This window comes from Oryzias latipes, chromosome 17 (genome assembly GCF_053564925.1).
Source record: "Oryzias latipes strain Hd-rR chromosome 17, Olatipes_Hd-rR_3.1".
In the NCBI taxonomy this organism is placed as follows: Eukaryota; Metazoa; Chordata; class Actinopteri; order Beloniformes; family Adrianichthyidae; genus Oryzias; species Oryzias latipes.
The window spans coordinates 15,330,323-15,348,353 of NC_136253.1; the positions used below are offsets into that span (position 1 = coordinate 15,330,323).

Below are 18,031 nucleotides of genomic sequence, written 5' to 3' on the forward strand. Positions count from 1 at the left end.
CTATTAAAAGTGAGGCAGTATAATGAGGTTTACTTTTTATGTAGTGTCTATATATTGTACACTTAAAATGTTACAATTTAGTTTGAGTAAGTATTTAGTTTTAAATCCTATGCTACATGTACATGCTCGCTATGCTTATACTTATTATCCTTAAGTATACTTAAATAAAATAAACATCAAATTTACTTCTTTCTGCTAAGGGTGAACAGCTGGGCATTACACAGAGGAGCTGCATAGAATATCTGGCCCCAGAAAACCAGATGGAGTAATGTGCAGATGGTGACAAAAACACAGGTCACAGCCATATATGGATTAAAACATTAAATAAAAGATTTAAAACCCTCACCTGTCTGAAAGCCTGATGAAATATAAGGCTAATACAAAATTGATTAAAAAGGCCTCAGTTAAGTCAGAGTAATGAAGAGGCAGAGGCAAAGCATCTGGCAGCCATAGTTTGGAGTGTTAAAATGTGTGTGGGACAAAACCCGACATGATGATCCAAAAGAACCAGAAGGTTTGTGGAATTCTAAAAGCTCTGCGATATATTAAGGAGCCTGGTCAAGAAGGACTCTGGAGAAAAAATAATAAAATGAACTAAAAGTTCATGGAGTGCTGGTAAAACTGGAGTGATGTGTGCTCTTTTGCTGGTGTGGATTAAAAGATGGGAAGCAGAGTTCTGAACAACCTGGAGGCAAGAAAGTTCCCTTTGCTTTAAGACAGTTTCAACATAGTGTCTGAATGATATTGTCCAGTCTAATCAAATCAAATCATGACATAAAGATTCTGAAGGCTGGACCGGAGGAATGGACCAACTGAACAAATGTGGTGTCTGATTAGATGGATATTCCTCCCAGGGGCATTGATTATTATCATATCATCTGAAATAAACTGGAGAAGATTTATTGGTAAGATTAGCATCTGGCAGACCTTTCTCTGATGTGCTGCTGAGACAAGCTGATGAACAACTTTATCAATATATCAATGATTTAGGCAGATGTTTTCTGTTCAGTTGAACAAAAGCTGCTGTAAGCTTCTGTCCTTCTCTGTCTGCACTTTCTGGCAAAAAAATAACAATAAATGCAGATCTAGGTTCAGAAAATGAGACTGGTCCCATATGCACTGAAGCAAAAGAAACATTATGGTATGGGGTCTCATGAAACATTCTTTTCAAAGTTACTCTTTGACATGAAGGACTTTAAAGTAAAGTCGACTTACTGTCTTCAGGTGTCACTTCTAGAAGCTTCCAACAGCCTGAGTGATGGTGAGAGGAGGAGCTTCACAGCAGAGCATGAAGCTTCATGTTGGAGCTGAAGAGCTGCTGTGTTCTCTCTGTTCTTCATTCAGTACCAGTGAAAAGAATGTTGCTGCTTCTCATCATCATGATGATGGTCTCCTTTCAAACTGGTAAGTCATCAAAAGATGCAGATGGAAAAAGAGATGATGGACAGGAGAAACATCTGGAGATGTTTGAACTGATTTACTTTGAGATGATAAAAGTCAGATTAAAGATTAGAATCCAAATGTCATGATGAAATCTATCTTTGTTGTTTCCAGGATCCTCTGAGGATTTACTGAAACCATTGAAAGATGAACTGATGGCTTTGGAAGGAGACACTGTCACTCTCTCCTGCAAATATTCTGGTTCTGTCTGGTATCTCTTCTTATACCAACAGAAGTCCAATTCATCTCCTCAGTTTATCATTGCTGACTTCTCAAAAGAAACTGAGAAGTTCTCAGTGAAGCACGACAAACAGAAACAGGAGTTTCATGTAAACATCTCCTCTGCTGCAGTGACAGACTCTGCTGTGTACTACTGTGCTCTGCAGCCCACAGTGACAGGAAACATCAAAACTCTGCACAAAAACCTGCAGAAAAAAAATACTCCACAACCTCCACCAGAGAGAGTCACACACCTCATATTAACCATGGAGGAACACATGCCTTCCTCCTTCTGCAGCCTTCACAATGAAGCTATTGGATGCCCTCACACACCTTGACTCCAAAAACGTCTGCAGTTCTGAAACATTTACACAAAATGCCCATCATCTGAGTTAACCAGCATGTTTTTAAAATAAATGCTCTAAAATTTGCAGATTTCTTCAGAACAAAGAATTAATATTTCAGAAGAAAAACTTTGTGAATTGTGAGTTAAAAAATACTTGTTTTTTTAAAGGTGTCGTTTTTAATAAAAGCACAATGGATCAAATAGTTTTAGTTATCAACCTAACAAAATGACTTAAAGTATCAGTGATGCCCCCGCTTCCTGTTTTCTTGGCCAAATCTTCAGGCTGCTGATCTGCACACAGATTTTTTCCAAAAATGACTCACGGAGATACATTATCTGATCAATAAAGTTTTATTATTTTAATTTAAAAAAGTTTAAATGGCAGTTTTTTCTTTTACCAAAATGTTTTTCAAAATGGAGGAAAAAAAGCAAGTGACAACACGGCAACAAATACAATGTATTCAATTTTTTTGTATCCTTTTTATCCTTCATTGTTTTCATTGTTTTCAGAATAAAACATCACATTTGAGTTGTTTCTGCTGCGCTTCTGTTTCTTGTTCATCAGTATTTAAAGGCCATCAATTTAAAAAAAAGTGAAATATAAAGTGAGTTCTCAAAGTGAGTGTGGTTCATATATGGGTCAGTGAAGCCGTTTTACTTTCTGTCTGAGTGGCGGGACCTGGTAGGGAGAAGCCCAGCCTCTGACACACACCTCCTGTGGGATGAGAACAGCGGCAGCTTTCTTAAAGATTCCCTAAAGTCTGACCCGGCTGATGCAGAAACTGTTCCCATCCACTCTTCGATAAATTCCTCTCTGGAGGACGCTGCCGTCTTCAGGCTGGCTTAGAACAGTGCAATTGTTTCTTCCAGCAGATCTGTAAGGGGGGCCTTCAGGGGTCAGAGAACCCAAAACGCTGGGTCTCTGGTTCAACCTCCCAAAGGCACCTCAGTCTCGCGTTGATGTTGATCCGGTGCCACTGTTCCCCAGAAAAGCCAGGGAAACTCTGAGTCACATAGAGGTGGATTTTTCCTCGTAGGTTGCACGGCAGCACCAGCTTCCTCATGGTGATGTTTGGCAGCAGGCCCAGGTATGGAGTTGCCGTGCATCAGGACACGGGGGGGACGGAGGAGGCACAGGTCGTCCTGTTCAAGTCTTGCAGCACAAACCGTCTCCTAGCGGGAAATTCCTCCAACTTCTGAGACAGAGGAGGAGGAGGTCAGACTTAGTGAGTACATTGACATGATCACAAAAACCAAGAACTGGGAGATGTGTGTAAATAAACTGTTGATGTCAGAACATCCTGCTCTGCATGAGAGTCCATTATCTGACATTCAAACTTACCCTCACAACCCCTTCCTGTCTGCTCTTTGCAAACACGCCGGCGCTGACGGTCACAGGGTTAGCCTTGCTATAGCGGAAATGGATGTCTGCAAGACGAACAACACGATGCTGCTGTTTTCTGTGAGGAAGAAACAGTAGTATCAGTATCTGATGGGATTAGCATTTGTGATGTTTCAGTGTCTGTTCTGCTACATTTGGAATGTTCTGGATTTTTCCAGCGTTGTGAAGGAGGGGGGAAGCTGCACCCTGTTGACAGCAGGCCCAGGTATGGGGTTGTAAATGTAGCAGGATGAGGTAATTGGGTCCCAGGTGTAGTCACTCCCATCCGGGTGCTGCTAATGAGCACATGGCCACGTGAGGGAAACGTTAAGAAAACAACTTGTAGTCGCTAAAATGAAAACTAATTCTTTATTTATTTACGTTTGAGTAGAAAAAGGATCAAAACCACAAACTGTTTCTGCACAAACATTGTGGTATTTTATTTCTCAATGTTATGGAGGAAGGTGAGAATCCAGAGACCTTTTTAAACATGCTAAATATTTGATGTCTTTTACTCTTTTTTTCTATTTGTAGAACACTTTTAATCTGGATATTAAAATAAAACAGATTTTAATTTTTTTGTGTGTACCGGTAGTTCTAAGGACATGAATCATTAGAAATTAAAATACTTTTTGAGTAAACTAACACGAGTCTAAAGTACTAAAAGCAGCTGCAGCAGCTTCAGTACTGGAAGACTGTAAAAACGTAACCAAGGTAATTTGGACAGATGAACGGGAATCAAGAGTATCTCTGACACAAAAGCAAACGCAAAGAAGAATCTTTATGAAGATGAAGGAACCAAAAACCAACCACCAACCAAATATATATATATATATATATATATATATATATATATATATATATATATATATATATATATCTCAAACTTAAATAAATTTCTTCTATTAGTAACAAATAATTTAGTTACATTTATTCAACTTAATTTCTTTCGTCTTCTTTCTCTTTCGGCTTTTCCCATCAGGGGTCGCCACAGCGAATCATCCTTTTCCACCTCACTCTATCATGGACATCTTCTACCCTAACATTAGCCAACTTCATGTCCTCTGTTAAGACATCCAAATATCTCCTCTTTGGTCGTCCTCTTGCCCTCCTGCCAGGCAGCTCCATCTCCAACATCCTTCTACCAATATATCCACTATCCCTCCTCTGAACATGTCCAAACCATCTCAGTCTGGCTTCTCTGACTTTGTCGCTAAAACAGGCAACATGAGCCATCCCTCTGATGTACTCGTTCCTTATGCTGTCTAACCTGGTCACTCCTAAGGAGAACCTCAACATCTTCATCTCCGCTACCTCCATCTCAGCCTCTTGTCTCTGTCTCACTGCTACCGTCTCTAACCCATAGAGCAGAGCTGGTCTCACCACTGTCTTGTACGCCTTTCCTTTGAGTCTTGCTGGCACTCTTCTGTCACACAACACTCCTGACACTTTCCTCCACCCGCTCCAACCTGCCTGCACTCGCCTCTTCACCTCTTTTCCACACTCCCCATCACACTGAACTGTTGACCCCAAGTACTTAAACTCCTGCACCTTCTTCACCTCAGCCCCCTGTAACCTAACGCTTCTACCTTGATCCCTCTCGTTCAAACACATGTATTCTGTCTTACTACGACTGACCTTCATGCCTCTTCTTTCCAGAGCAAACCTCCACCTCTCTAGCTGTTCCTCCACCTGCTCTCTACTCTCACTGCAAATTACAATGTCATCCGCAAACATCATTGTCCAGGGTGAGTCCTGTCTTACCTCGTCTGTCAGCCTGTCCATCAGCATAGCAAACAAAAAAGGACTCAAAGCTGATCCTTGGTGTAGTCCCACCTCCACCTTGAACTCCTCTGTCTGACCTACAGCACATCTCACCACCGTCATACTTCTCTCATACATGTCCTGAACTACTCTGACATACTTCTCTGCCACTCCAGACGACCTCATACAGTACCACAGCTCCTCCCTCGGCACCCTGTCATACGCCTTCTCTAAATCTACGAACACACAATGCAGCTCCTTCTGACCTTCTCTGTACTTTTCCATCAACATTCTCAAAGCAAAAATGGCATCAGTGGTGCTCTTACGGGGCATGAAACCATACTACTGCTCACAGATCTCCACCTTCTTCCTAAGCCTGGCTTCCACTACTCTTTCCCACAGCTTCATTGTGTGGCTCATCAACTTTATTCCTCTATAGTTGCTGCAGTTCTGCGTGTCACCCTTGTTCTTAAAGATCGGAACCAGAACGCTTCTCCTCCATTCCTCAGGCATTTTCTCACTCTCTAAAAATTTCTTACGTCTATAAAACTCAATAATTGTTTATACAACTCAAATTTACGTATTTATCTAACTAAATGTCACATTACTCCATTAATCTTTTTTCCATCTTAATTACTTATATTTCTTGATCTTTCATATGTCTAAGTTTGAGCCGGCAGATATGCTAATTTTTATAACAATAAAAAGGATGGGAAAAAATGCACGGAGTGCAAAGATTTATTAAAGAATTTTCCATCATTGTCATTACAATAAACTTGTAGGGGTGCTATATAAACTCATTATCCACTCACTCATGGTGCAGAGACGTAAGCATAGTAGGACAAAATAACTCGGCAAAACACAGTAAAACAGCTAAACAACTAAACACATTTGGTCAAAAACCCACACTTAAACCCCAATCCGTCCAGACAGGCAAAGGGAATGATATCCCAGAATCCCTTGCGGTGCCGATCTAACAGCAGCACCAAAGTTACACTAACTTAATTGAATTGATTTGAATGAAAGGAAAATAACTGTCTGAAAACTACGTGTTATTTTTAAGGTGACCTAACAAAAAATGATTTATCTTAACTGAAGCAAATAATTAAGTTAGATCAAAGTAAAAAAGTTTATCTTTCCAACATCCATATGTGGTCTTATCACCCTCTCACGGTGGAAAAAGTGTTATCTGAACTTCTTCATCCACTAAATCATCTTCAAATGGACACGCCATGCGCTTCACCTCTCTGAAAACAAACTAAACTTCAACTAAACCTGCTCCAGACCAGGTTATGTTCAGAGCATGAGTTGCTATGGCAACTTGACATACCCTGAAACATACCTCCATTTCTGGAACCGAAAGCTGAGGTTATCAACTTCCTTAGCCTCAAACTTACCGTGGTAACTCGCATAACCTGCTTTCTGGAATACCCCCCTGCAATGTGCGATGACGATTCATCTCTTCCTCAATGATTTTTTTTTTCAAACTGTCTGAAGATTTCTTCAGCAGCAGCAGTTAGTCACTCGCTGATAACATTTGGTTGTTTAGTCTTTTAATCATGTCTTTTATTCTTTCAAAACCGCTTTCTACATGTGTTGGATACAAACTATTTAAAAGGACTATTCTGAACTTTTCTCCACTTCTAGACATCAATTCTTTATTCTCCACTAGAGGGTGACATGGTGAAGTGGGCGGGGCTCTGTTTCAGCACTCTGTTCAACCTTTATTCAATAAGAAGTGGTGCTTAGAGGAGAACAATTGTCAGAGTGAATGTTGAACATCAGCTAGTTTCTCCTGTTGATTGGAACCTTGTTGTACAGATGGAACATTGGCTGTGGATTCTTCTTGCTGCTCTTTTCTTTGGTAAGATACAAACATCAACATGTTTCCTCTTCAAACACTTCAACACATTACTGAGCTGTACATTAAGAGCTGTTAAAGCTGCTGATTGTTGTCCTTTAATTAATCATCTTTATTGATTCATCTCTTCCTCTGCATGTTCTGTTCTTCCTCAGAGTGTAAAGGAGAAGACAAAGTGATCCAACCAGGAGGAGAAGTCATTGCTGCTGAAGGAGACTCTCTCACACTCAACTGTACCTTTGAGACCAGTGCTCCATACCCATATTTGTTCTGGTACAAACAAGAAGTGAACATGTCTATGAGGACAGAATCAGACAGACGTATTTCATCATCAACAACCTGGAAGGCAAAATGAAGAATCTACAGGACAACTTGGCCACAACTGTTACTGAAGAAGTTCTTGAGAAGATTGTCGGCTTCACCCGGACAGCACAACTGGCACAACACCACAAAAGCAAGCAACGGCAAATCAAGAAATTTCAGATTTTCACAAACCAACAACAGATCCTTAAGGACAGGCTCAACAGGGAGAATAGAGGAAACCACACTAAGACAGGGATTGATAGAGAGAGGTGGATTAAGAATATTTCCGACCGTGAGCTGACCCAAACAGAGAAAGAGGTATTATCCAAGGGGTTGAATTTCTCGGTTACACCAAATCATATCCCCGTGGTAGACCTCATCACAGCTACAGAAACGGCCATAAAGAGGAACAACCTGACTGGATCTCAAGCTGAAGAATTACGACTCAAAATTTCGGCGGCACTGTCCAGTGCCAAACCACCACCTTCCAATCTTTCCTCAGATGAAAGAAAGGCCTTGACAGCCCTGGAGAAGGACCACAGTATCAACATTTTACCAGCGGATAAAGGGAGATGCCCTGTGATCCTGAATGCGGCGGACTATGAAGCCAAAGTTACCAACCTACTCAGCGACACCACCACATATGAGGCACTTAGAAGAGACCCAACCAGCGGCTACAAGAAAAAGGTTATAGACTGCCTACAAAGACTGGAGAGAGATCAAGTCATCGACAAGCCTCTTTATTACAGACTGTACCCGGGTAATAACACTCCATGCATTTATGGCCTCCCAAAAATCCACAAGGAAGGAATACCACTGAGACCCATTGTCAGCAGCAGTGACTCAATAACTTACAACATGGCTAAACACCTGGCTACTATTTTGGCCCCTCTAGTTGGCAACACAGAGCATCATGTTAGGAATTCACAAGATTTTGCAAACAAAGTCAAACATCTTCAGCTGGATTCTGACGAGATGATGGTGTCTTATAATGTAAATTCCCTCTTCACCTGCATTCCCACCACGGAGGCAGTGATTTCAGTGAGGAAGAGATTACTACAGGATTCTCAGCTACAAGACAGAACAAATCTGACACCAGACCACATCTGCGAACTGCTGGAAGTGTGCCTCAACTCCACATATTTCCAATTCAGGGGAAACTTCTACAGGCAGAGACACGGCTGTGCTATGGGCTCTCCAATCTCACCCATTGTGGCCAATTTGTACATGGAAGAAGTTGAGAGAAGAGCCCTGGACTCCTTCCCAGGTACAACTCCAAGCCACTGGTTCAGATATGTGGACGACACTTGGGTCAAGATCAAAAGCCAGGAAGTGGAGACTTTCACAGATCATATCAACGGAGTAGACAAGAACATCAAGTTCACCAGGGAAGACACAAAGGACAACACCCTAGCCTTTCTAGACTGTGCTGTGATCATTGGAGAGGACAGACAGCTCCAGGTTGAAGTGTACAGAAAGCCTACTCACACAAATCAGTACCTGTTTTTTGACTCAAACCACCCTTTACAGCACAAACTAGGCGTCATCAGGACATTACAACACAGAGCCCAGGAGGTCCCCACAAGCTCTGACGGAAAGAAGAAGGAAGAGCAACATATCCACCAAGCCCTCCGAACCTGTGGATATCCCAAGTGGGCATTCACCAGATCCCAACATACAGGAAAACAAGACAAGAAGGAACAAGAGCCGAAACGGAACAGTATTTCAATTCCATATATCTCAGGCCTGTCTGAAAAACTTAAAAGGATTTTCAAACAACATAACATCCCAGTTCATCTCAAACCAGTCAATACCCTCAGACAGAAACTGGTTCATCCAAAGGACAAAATTCCCAGCTACAAACAGAGTAATGTTGTGTACTCTATCCACTGCAAAGAGAAATGCAATGAACAGTATATAGGAGAAACCAAACAACCTCTACACAAGCGGCTTTACCAACATCGCAGAGCCAACCCAAGTGGACCTGAGTCTGCAATACATCTCCACCTGAAGGCCACAAACCACTCTTTCGAGGACAGTGAAGTCCGAATACTAGCCAGAGAGAAAGGATGGTTTGAGCGAGGAGTGAAAGAAGCCATCTTTGTCAAGAAGGATAAACCTTCTCTTAATAAGAATGGTGGTCTCAGGTTTATTCTTCCATCCATCTACGGCAGTGTCTTGAAACCTAAACAAACCAAACCAGTTCCACCTGAGTCGTTAACCGCTGAAAGAGACAACCAATTTGGAGAGGGAGTCACTGACTCCCCAACCCCCAGCTGAGGACAAGGGACTATTAACGACCCGAAACCACGTAGGCTAAGTGGACAACACCTCCAGTTTCAGGTCTGACTCCTCCCCCATGAGCGCATATATACCAGCTCTTAGACCAGCTATTTCAGAATTGACAAAGCCTCTTGGATAAGAGGCGAAACGTCTTCCAACTTTAAAACCAAGTCCAAATGACATCCCCTAAACCTACTACAAAAAGTGAACAGTTACCCAAAGCACATGTTGAAACGTTACTCAAAATCAAGAAGAAGAAGACAGATTTGATGCTGAACTCAAAGACAAATCAGTTCCTCTGAAGATCCAGAAGCTTTGTACAGCTTTGTAAAACTCTGTACAGAAACATGCAACAACACAATACTCCACAACACCCACTAGAGGGTGTCACATTCATTTATAAATTCATTGATTTATTTTCAAACCCATTTTGTCCCTTTTGGGGTCACGGGGCTGCCGGAGCCTATCCCAGGCTCTCGTGGGAAACAACCTGGACAGGTCGCTTGTCTGTTGCAGGGCACGGCACATACAGTGAGACTGTTTCATGCATTCTACTTCCAGATTCCAGACGAATTTTCTGTTTAATGATCACTTGCTTTTCAAATTTTTACATTGTTTTGCACCAGAGGGGGCTGCACTCCCGCTTCAGAAGATCCAAAACTTTAGGACAACCTGACTCCATGTCTTCTTGTCTGTTTACGAGTCTGTTTGTCAATTTTAGTTTTAAAACAGAGTAAAGGGGACTTTTACTAATTTAATACATCAAATTGATTTTAACCCCTTAAACACATTTTTAGATACTTTTTAGCAAAATAATGTTTCCCCCTTTTTTTTAAGTGAGTTTATATATAAATTACGGTGGCCCAGAAGGGTCACAACACAACACATTAACTTTATACACAACACACTAACTTTACACACAACACATTAACTTTACACACAACACACTAACTTTACACACAACACACTAACTTTACACACAACACACTAACTTTACACACAACACATTAACTTTACACACAACACATTAACTTAACACACAACACATTAACTCACAACACAACACAATAACTCACAACACAATAACTCACAACACAACACAATAACTCACAACACAACACATTAACTCACAACACAACACAATAACTCACAACACAACACATTAACTCACAACACAACACAATAACTCACAACACAACACATTAACTCACAACACAACACATTAACTCATGGCCCAGAAGGGTCACAACACAACACATTAACTTACCTCACAACACATTAACTCACAACGGAAGTAAAGCAGCAATTGAAGTGCTTTTATTCTGAAATTTCTACTGGGCTGAGCAGCTAACTACCTAACAGAAAGTAATGTCACAGTGAGCTGTGGAGGGAGCATGTTATTGCTACAAGAGAAGCTAGCAGCAGTGTTGCCAGAAACTTTGTCTTTACTACGGTTCTCCTTCCTCTAAACACACACAATATGAACGCACACTCCTCCCTCCGCTCTGACACCTACGACAGAGTTTTAGGGCCACGGTGAGGAAAAAAAATTCTGGCCAACATGACGAGATTAAAGTCGTCATGTCGACTTTAATCTCGTCATGACGAGAAAAAACTCGACACAAAGTTTCGAGAAAAAACCCGTCGTGTCGAGATAAAAGTCGAAATAAAGTTTCGAGATTAAAGTCGCAATGTTGCGCGAGAGCAGTGAAGCTGAGTCTTTCAGGAGTATTCAGTGTTATGGCTAATGTTAGTGAGCTAGTGGCTTGTATTTAAGAGTTTACGACAGAGTTTTATGGCCACCAAAAAAATTAATTTTATTTGGAGATAAAAACTCGCAAATTTACGGGAAAAAGCCATAGATTAACAAGGAGAAAAACCCCGAAGTTGTCTGTTTATCGGAGCCTAGCTTGAAGATGAAATATGTGGAGCCTTTTGTGAAGCTTTATTTCAAGATTATAGGTTTAAAACAAAGAGATTCTGAGTCTTTTGGCGACTCAAAATCAGATTATTTTCCGTGTAGCCGTCTTTCCGGGGTTTGGTGTCAGTAAAGCGGAGTTTCATCTGTAAAATAAGGAGCTCAGAGACACGTTTGGGTGTAGAGGACCGCTGCAGCCTTTATTTTCCTTTTCATTCACATAACCTGAAGTTCATCTGTCACCTTACGTCATGAATCTGTCATCCGATCACCAATGCGGAAGTAAACATTGTTACATACGCCCCCTCCTGCAGATGAAGCGTCCCCTCTGATCATCAAAAAACAAAGATGAATGAAAATAGTCTGTTATATTAGCATTACAACGTTGAAAAAGGCAAAAAGTGCTTCTCCTCCTCAGACGGAAGCATCACACAAACGTAGAGATTTTGTCTTTGGTGGAGGAAGAAAGGATTCAAGCAAACAGCTGCAGGGACACCGATGGCTTCATCGAGCTGCAGATATCCTGCAAACCAACCATCAATAAATAAAACTTTAATAACTTGTAAATCAATCAAATGAGCCTCCAGACATTTGGAACGTTATCAATAAACATTCAGCTCACCTGTTCAACAAAGTTTAGTTGGTCTGCTCTGCTGCTGCACGGCGTTCACCTGCTGCTCTGCATGATGCTCACTTCCACAATAATCTCGTAAATTTACGAGTTTTTTTGCGACTTTAATCTTGAAACTTTATTTCGACTTTTATCTCGACAAGACGAGTTTTTATCGAAACTTTGTGTCGAGTTTTTTCTCGTCATGACGAGATTAAAGTCGACATGACGACTTTAATCTCGTCACGTTGGCCAGAATTTTTTTTCCTCACCGTGGCCCTAAAACTCCGTCATAGACACCCCCCCTCTGTCGCTGCACGCGCGCTCCTCTCCTCTCCTTTTTTCTGCTCCATCCTGTGTGTGCGTGTGTGTTGGGGACTGCACGTGCCTGTGTGAGAAGACGGAGCGGAAAAAAGGAGAGGAGAGGAGCGCGCGTGCAGTGACAGAGGGGGGTGTCAGAGCGGAGGGAGGAGTGTGCGTTCATATTGTGTGTGTTTAGAGGAAGGAGAACCGTAGTAAAGACAAAGTTTCTGGCAACACTGCTGCTAGCTTCTCTTGTAGCAATAACATGCTCCCTCCACAGCTCACTGTGACATTACTTTCTGTTAGGTAGTTAGCTGCTCAGCCCAGTAGAAATTTCAGAATAAAAGCACTTCAGTTGCTGCTTTACTTCCGTTGTGAGTTAATGTGTTGTGAGGTAAGTTAATGTGTTGTGTTGTGACCCTTCTGGGCCATGAGTTAATGTGTTCTGTTGTGAGTTAATGTGTTGTGTTGTGAGTTATTGTGTTGTGAGTTAATGTGTTGTGTTGTGAGTTATTGTGTTGTGTTGTGAGTTATTGTGTTGTGTTGTGAGTTAATGTGTTGTGTTGTGAGTTAATGTGTTGTGTTGTGAGTTATTGTGTTGTGTTGTGAGTTAATGTGTTGTGAGTTAATGTGTTGTGTTGTGAGCTATTGTGTTGTGTTGTGAGTTATTGTGTTGTGTGTTAAGTTAATGTGTTGTGTGTTAAGTTAATGTGTTGTGTGTAAAGTTAGTGTGTTGTGTATAAAGTTAATGTGTTGTGTGTAAAGTTAGTGTGTTGTGTATAAAGTTAATGTGTTGTGACCCTTCTGGGCCACCGTAATAAATAAACCAATAAAAAAACATAGCCTGGACTTCCAAAGAGTTTTTCTCTATCACCTCTTTCTTTTTCAGTACAGAGATTACACTATCTTTTATGTAACACATTGGTCTCTTTTAAAAACAGTTCTGGTAAAATGTTAAGACAATCTTGTTAGAAATAGCATGGACCTAACTGGATTACGGAAACTATTAAAAATCTGGTATGCTTTGTTTTAACTTTTGTAAAGATACGCAGCTGGTGATAAATTAGTAACATTTGATCCGCAAACACTGACGTGCGGTGAGGGTTGATGGCTGGTGAGGCACTGACTCCTCTGGAGTCAGATTAAAAATTGCAAGAAGTGAATATTTCCCTATTCATCCAACAGCAGGTAACTGCATCTAAAACACACGTTATTTGTCCTCCAGAGAATATTTCTATTATAGACATGGATAGAACTCTTCTTGTGTAAAAAAATTTCATATATATACTCTAAACAAATTAAATTATACAGATGTGTTTAGCACATATTTAATTTTGACCCTCAGTAAGTATTTCTGGTATTTTTTCAACTTTATATTATGGTGCTTAAATGTTATCAAATGATGTCAGTGAAAATGATCATAAAAATAATTCTTTTAGGCCTAGTTTTACTTACATTTTTTTCCACTTTGGTCCATGTTAAAAAACATTTGAAAGCCATGTTTGGCCTTACTCTTGAGTGCATGCGCCGATCCTTCTCCACCAAAAGCTCTAGGATCTGCAGTCTTTCGTATTTTCCTTTAGTTTAATGAGTCTATGCTGTGCTGGAGATTATGGCCAGTAAAGAAAGACTTCCTCGCTCTGTATCTCTCACCAGTATAGCTACAAAGCAGCTGTTAGCTCACATCTCCCCCATAGTGAAGCTTGCCTCACCAACCGCTTTTTCTCCGCCCTTACAGTCAGCGCTCTGACCGCACGTCATTGTTGAAATTGAGTCCTTTGCAGATTCATAAAAGTTATGAACAACACATCTGAGATACAGAAATCACATTTGTAACGTTGGAGATCAGTTTGGTCTGCTAACTTCTACAAAAGAGTTTTGGGGCCACAAAAGAAAGTAAAATTACAATATTTAAATTCATAAATTTACTAGAAAAAAGACTCGTAGATGTACGAGATTAAAGTGGAAGAGAGCACACAGTGCAGCAGGTGAACGCCACGCAGCAGCAGAGCAGACTGACTAAACTTCATTGAACAGGTGAGCTGAATTTTTATTGATAACGTTCCAAATGTTTGGAAACTCATTGTTTTAGGATTTATTAATGTTATTATAACAGACTATTTTCATCTGTGTTGTTTGTCTTGAAACGAGACATTTAATGTGGAGGAGGGGCTGTATGTAACACTGTTATCCTTTCGCATTGTTAGGATCCTCGTCTTCCCCCCACACCTTGCAGGGAATCTTCATCACACCTGCCACCCATCTTCTCATCAGCCAGCAGCCTTCATATGGACTCTTCACCCGTCAGCCGACGTCAGTCTGCCTGCTTCATGTGGAATCGCCACCAGCTACACTGCCACCATTGGTCACCATTGTTTGCCACTTTTTAGGACACCAAGCAAATTTCCATTCTGTAACCTGTCCAAGCCATAGGGATGGGAATAGAAGCCCCATAAAGCCTCATTGGGGTTCATGTAATTGTGCCGGAAAAATGAACCACCCATTCAGGGCTTCGAAACCACACAGAACAGCGGCATCTGGTGGCGGACTGGATGTATATCGACATATGTTTCAACAAAGCTCCTTGTAACACTTCAATGTGGAATTAATGATGAAAAAATGTAAAACAGAAACATTTTGTTAATGATGATAAAAAAAATGTAAAACAACACAACATGTGACGCTTTTTGTGAGAAGTGCTTGACACAGTAAAATACATATCACATGAAGAAAAAAATACACGCAAAAAGAATGTGTACTGCCAGACTTGATCCTAGAACCTCTGGATATTTATGTCATTGACTATTCCACTGAACTATCTCTAATCACAAGAAAACAGCATGCCATCATAGATTGATTGCAGTGTTTATTTTTTTATGATACACAACGTTCATGATGTATTGTTTTATTAGGAAAAACCGAGTTGAAATGATCCTGAGTCACAGAACCTTTTTAAATAGGAGCCATGGTAAAGTACAATGAACTGATGCTGATTCCAACACAGGGGAAACAATGGAACTGGTCGGGAAACGTTCAGGATTCATTTTCTATTTCTAGAGAATAGCGGGCCCAACTGTTCAAAACACAATTACATCTGAAGCGTGGTTCGACCAAACGAAGCATTTGGCGCGTCATACGTCATCAACCACGTGATCTGCACTGGTTGACACACGCCCTGAAACATTGTGCCGAAACACTCTGTTTCATGAAGGTGAACCGCGCGCCGAAGCGTCCGTGTTAAACATTGTAAGCTGACAAATGGACTTCTGGGTTTGTGAGTGAAAAGGAAAGTAACCCTTGTGCTATCTTAGATGACCCCACCCTTACTTTGACGTGTTCTCCCTACCATGACAAAGGTGGATAAAGGTGGAAAGATTTCATGTAATCCATGGACACCAGTGAAGATCACAAATCATTGAAGAAAAAAGGTTCAGAGCACTGTCTAGTGGGTCCAGATGACCCAACTCCCAATGGTAAAGTGCCTGGGATAGCACAAGGGTTAAACAAGCAGCCATCTACACTCAAATGTGTCTCTGAGCTCCTTATTTTTCGTATGAAACTCCGCTTTCTCAATCCTGAACCCCAGAAAGCCGGCTAAACTAAACATAATTTGGTTTTGAGTCACCAAAAGGATCAGAATTTTTTGTCTTTGAAAACTATTCCGAATGAAAGCTTTACAAAATGCTCCATATCTTTTATCTTAAAGCATGCTCCATTAACCCTTGTGCTATCCTAGGCACTTTAACATTGGGAGTTGGGTCATCTAGACCCCACTAGACAGTGCTCTGAACCTATTTTCTTCAATGATTTTTGATCTCCACTTGTGTCCATGGATTACATGAAATCTTTCCACCTTTATCCACCTTTGTCATGGTAGGAATAACACGTCAATGAAAGGGTGGGGTCATAGGATAGCAATAGGGGTAAACAGACAACTTTGTTAGCAGGTTAAATCTATTTCAACTTTAATCTCGACATTTCGACTTTTTTTCTTCTAAGTGAGGAACAGTAAAAAAATTATTCTCCAGAATTTATTTCTCACCGTGGCCATAAAACTCCGTCGTAAACATCACCATGTTCACTTTCAGGGGAAAACTTAGAGAAAGGTGTGCAGTTCAAAGTTCATCTGACTAAGTTGTTCTTATGTCTGCTAAATAGACATGGGAAGAACTAAAGTCTGTGTTTGCATCAATGAAGAACATCCAACCTTTAAGCAGACTGTTAACAAGGAGGAAGAGGAGCAGAAACAGGAAGAACAGATGAAAGAGCAGATGGAGAGATTGAGGGAGGAGCTGAGCTGTTAGTGAACTATAGAAGAGACACAAACTTCCACTTTCAACACAGTTCAACACACAAAAGCCAAACATCAGCTTCATCCAACATGCTGTCTGTGCAGACATCTGTGTTCACTCTGCTGCTTCTAGTCATTGGAACAGGTTGATGGGATTCTTTCAAAGATCCATTTCAGAATTTGGTGTTTGTCCATCACTGATCTGACTTCTCTCTTCCTTTAGATGTCAGCTGTGAAGAACTCACTGCAGTCAAGAAGGAAGAGTCCACTTTGGAAGGAACTTCTGTCACTCTGTCCTACAAATATAAAAATGCTGCAACAGGAAGTGATTATTTCTTCTGGTATCGTCAATTTCCTGGAAAACCTCCAGAGTTCTTGATCTCTCACACTGGAACAAGCCTGAAGTTACAGAATCCAGTTCCTGGATTTTCCTTCAAAGTGAGTGACGACCAAAGACAAATGGATCTGCAGATCTCCTCTGCTGCAGTGACAGACTCTGCTGTGTACTACTGTGCTGTGAGGCCCACAGTGACAGGAAACAACAAAACTCTGCACAAAAACTTGCAGAGAAAAAACACAATACTACACAACATCCACTAGAGGGCGTCACACACTGTGAAAGCACTGATTATTGAGACTGAAGATTAAGATTAAGTCAAAGAGAAGTAAAGCCATAAAGATCAGAGACAGAGCTGCTGTGGAAGAACTAAACATTTTGATTGGTTGAGATGAACTGAAAAAGAGCTCATTGGCCCCGCCCACTGAACTTCACATCATCCAGTCACATTATTTCTTCCTCATTGAGCTGCAGTGGAAGAACAGAGTTCATCTGCTGTCTGTGTGGCTTCAAGAACTCCAAAGACATGTTGCTTTACCTCTTTTTGCTTCTATCTCTCATTCTAGGTGAGTTTAAGAACAGAGATTCAAGTTTGCTTGAAGCTGCTGCATCAACTCATCATCTCATTCATCTAATGGCTTCATTTTCTCCACTTCTCCAGGACTCACAATTGGAGACACAATCTTTCCTTTTCGGGATCAACCTACAGGAACTGAAGGAAAATTTGTAATACTGAAATGTAACTATCAGACTGACTACAGCTATCCTGAACTTTACTGGTTCAAACATGATTCTGACCTTCAGGCTCCTCAGTTTATCCTCTGGAAAGGAGCAAAAAGGTACAGCAACAATGAACTTATTCCAGATAAACGATATGAATCCAGAACAACAGACACATCAACTGAACTGATCATCACAAAGTTAACCCTGGCAGACACAGCTCTCTACTACTGTGCTCTACAGAGAGCACAGTGA

At 41.0% G+C, this 18,031-nt stretch overlaps 1 protein-coding gene and 1 gene segment (V, D, J or C); one reads left to right on the forward strand and one right to left on the reverse strand.

Moving 5' to 3' along the window:
• Positions 1 to 2,337: 2,337 nt before the first annotated feature.
• LOC101172684 (uncharacterized) lies at positions 2,338 to 5,596 on the reverse strand. Its single transcript, XM_078934635.1, has 4 exons — positions 5,151 to 5,596; positions 3,540 to 3,679; positions 3,348 to 3,465; positions 2,338 to 3,201 (listed from the first exon to the last, which is right to left on the reverse strand). Exons 1-4 carry the CDS (start codon positions 5,481 to 5,483, stop codon positions 3,112 to 3,114), a joined length of 681 nt encoding a protein of 226 aa, XP_078790761.1. The 5' UTR covers positions 5,484 to 5,596; the 3' UTR covers positions 2,338 to 3,111.
• A 1,517-nt stretch (positions 5,597 to 7,113) lies between these two features.
• On the forward strand, positions 7,114 to 18,031 carry LOC144986785 (T cell receptor alpha variable 9-1-like). The segment is given in 3 exon segments: positions 7,114 to 7,297; positions 9,284 to 9,292; positions 17,861 to 18,031. Coding segments are annotated over 3 exon segments (330 nt in total).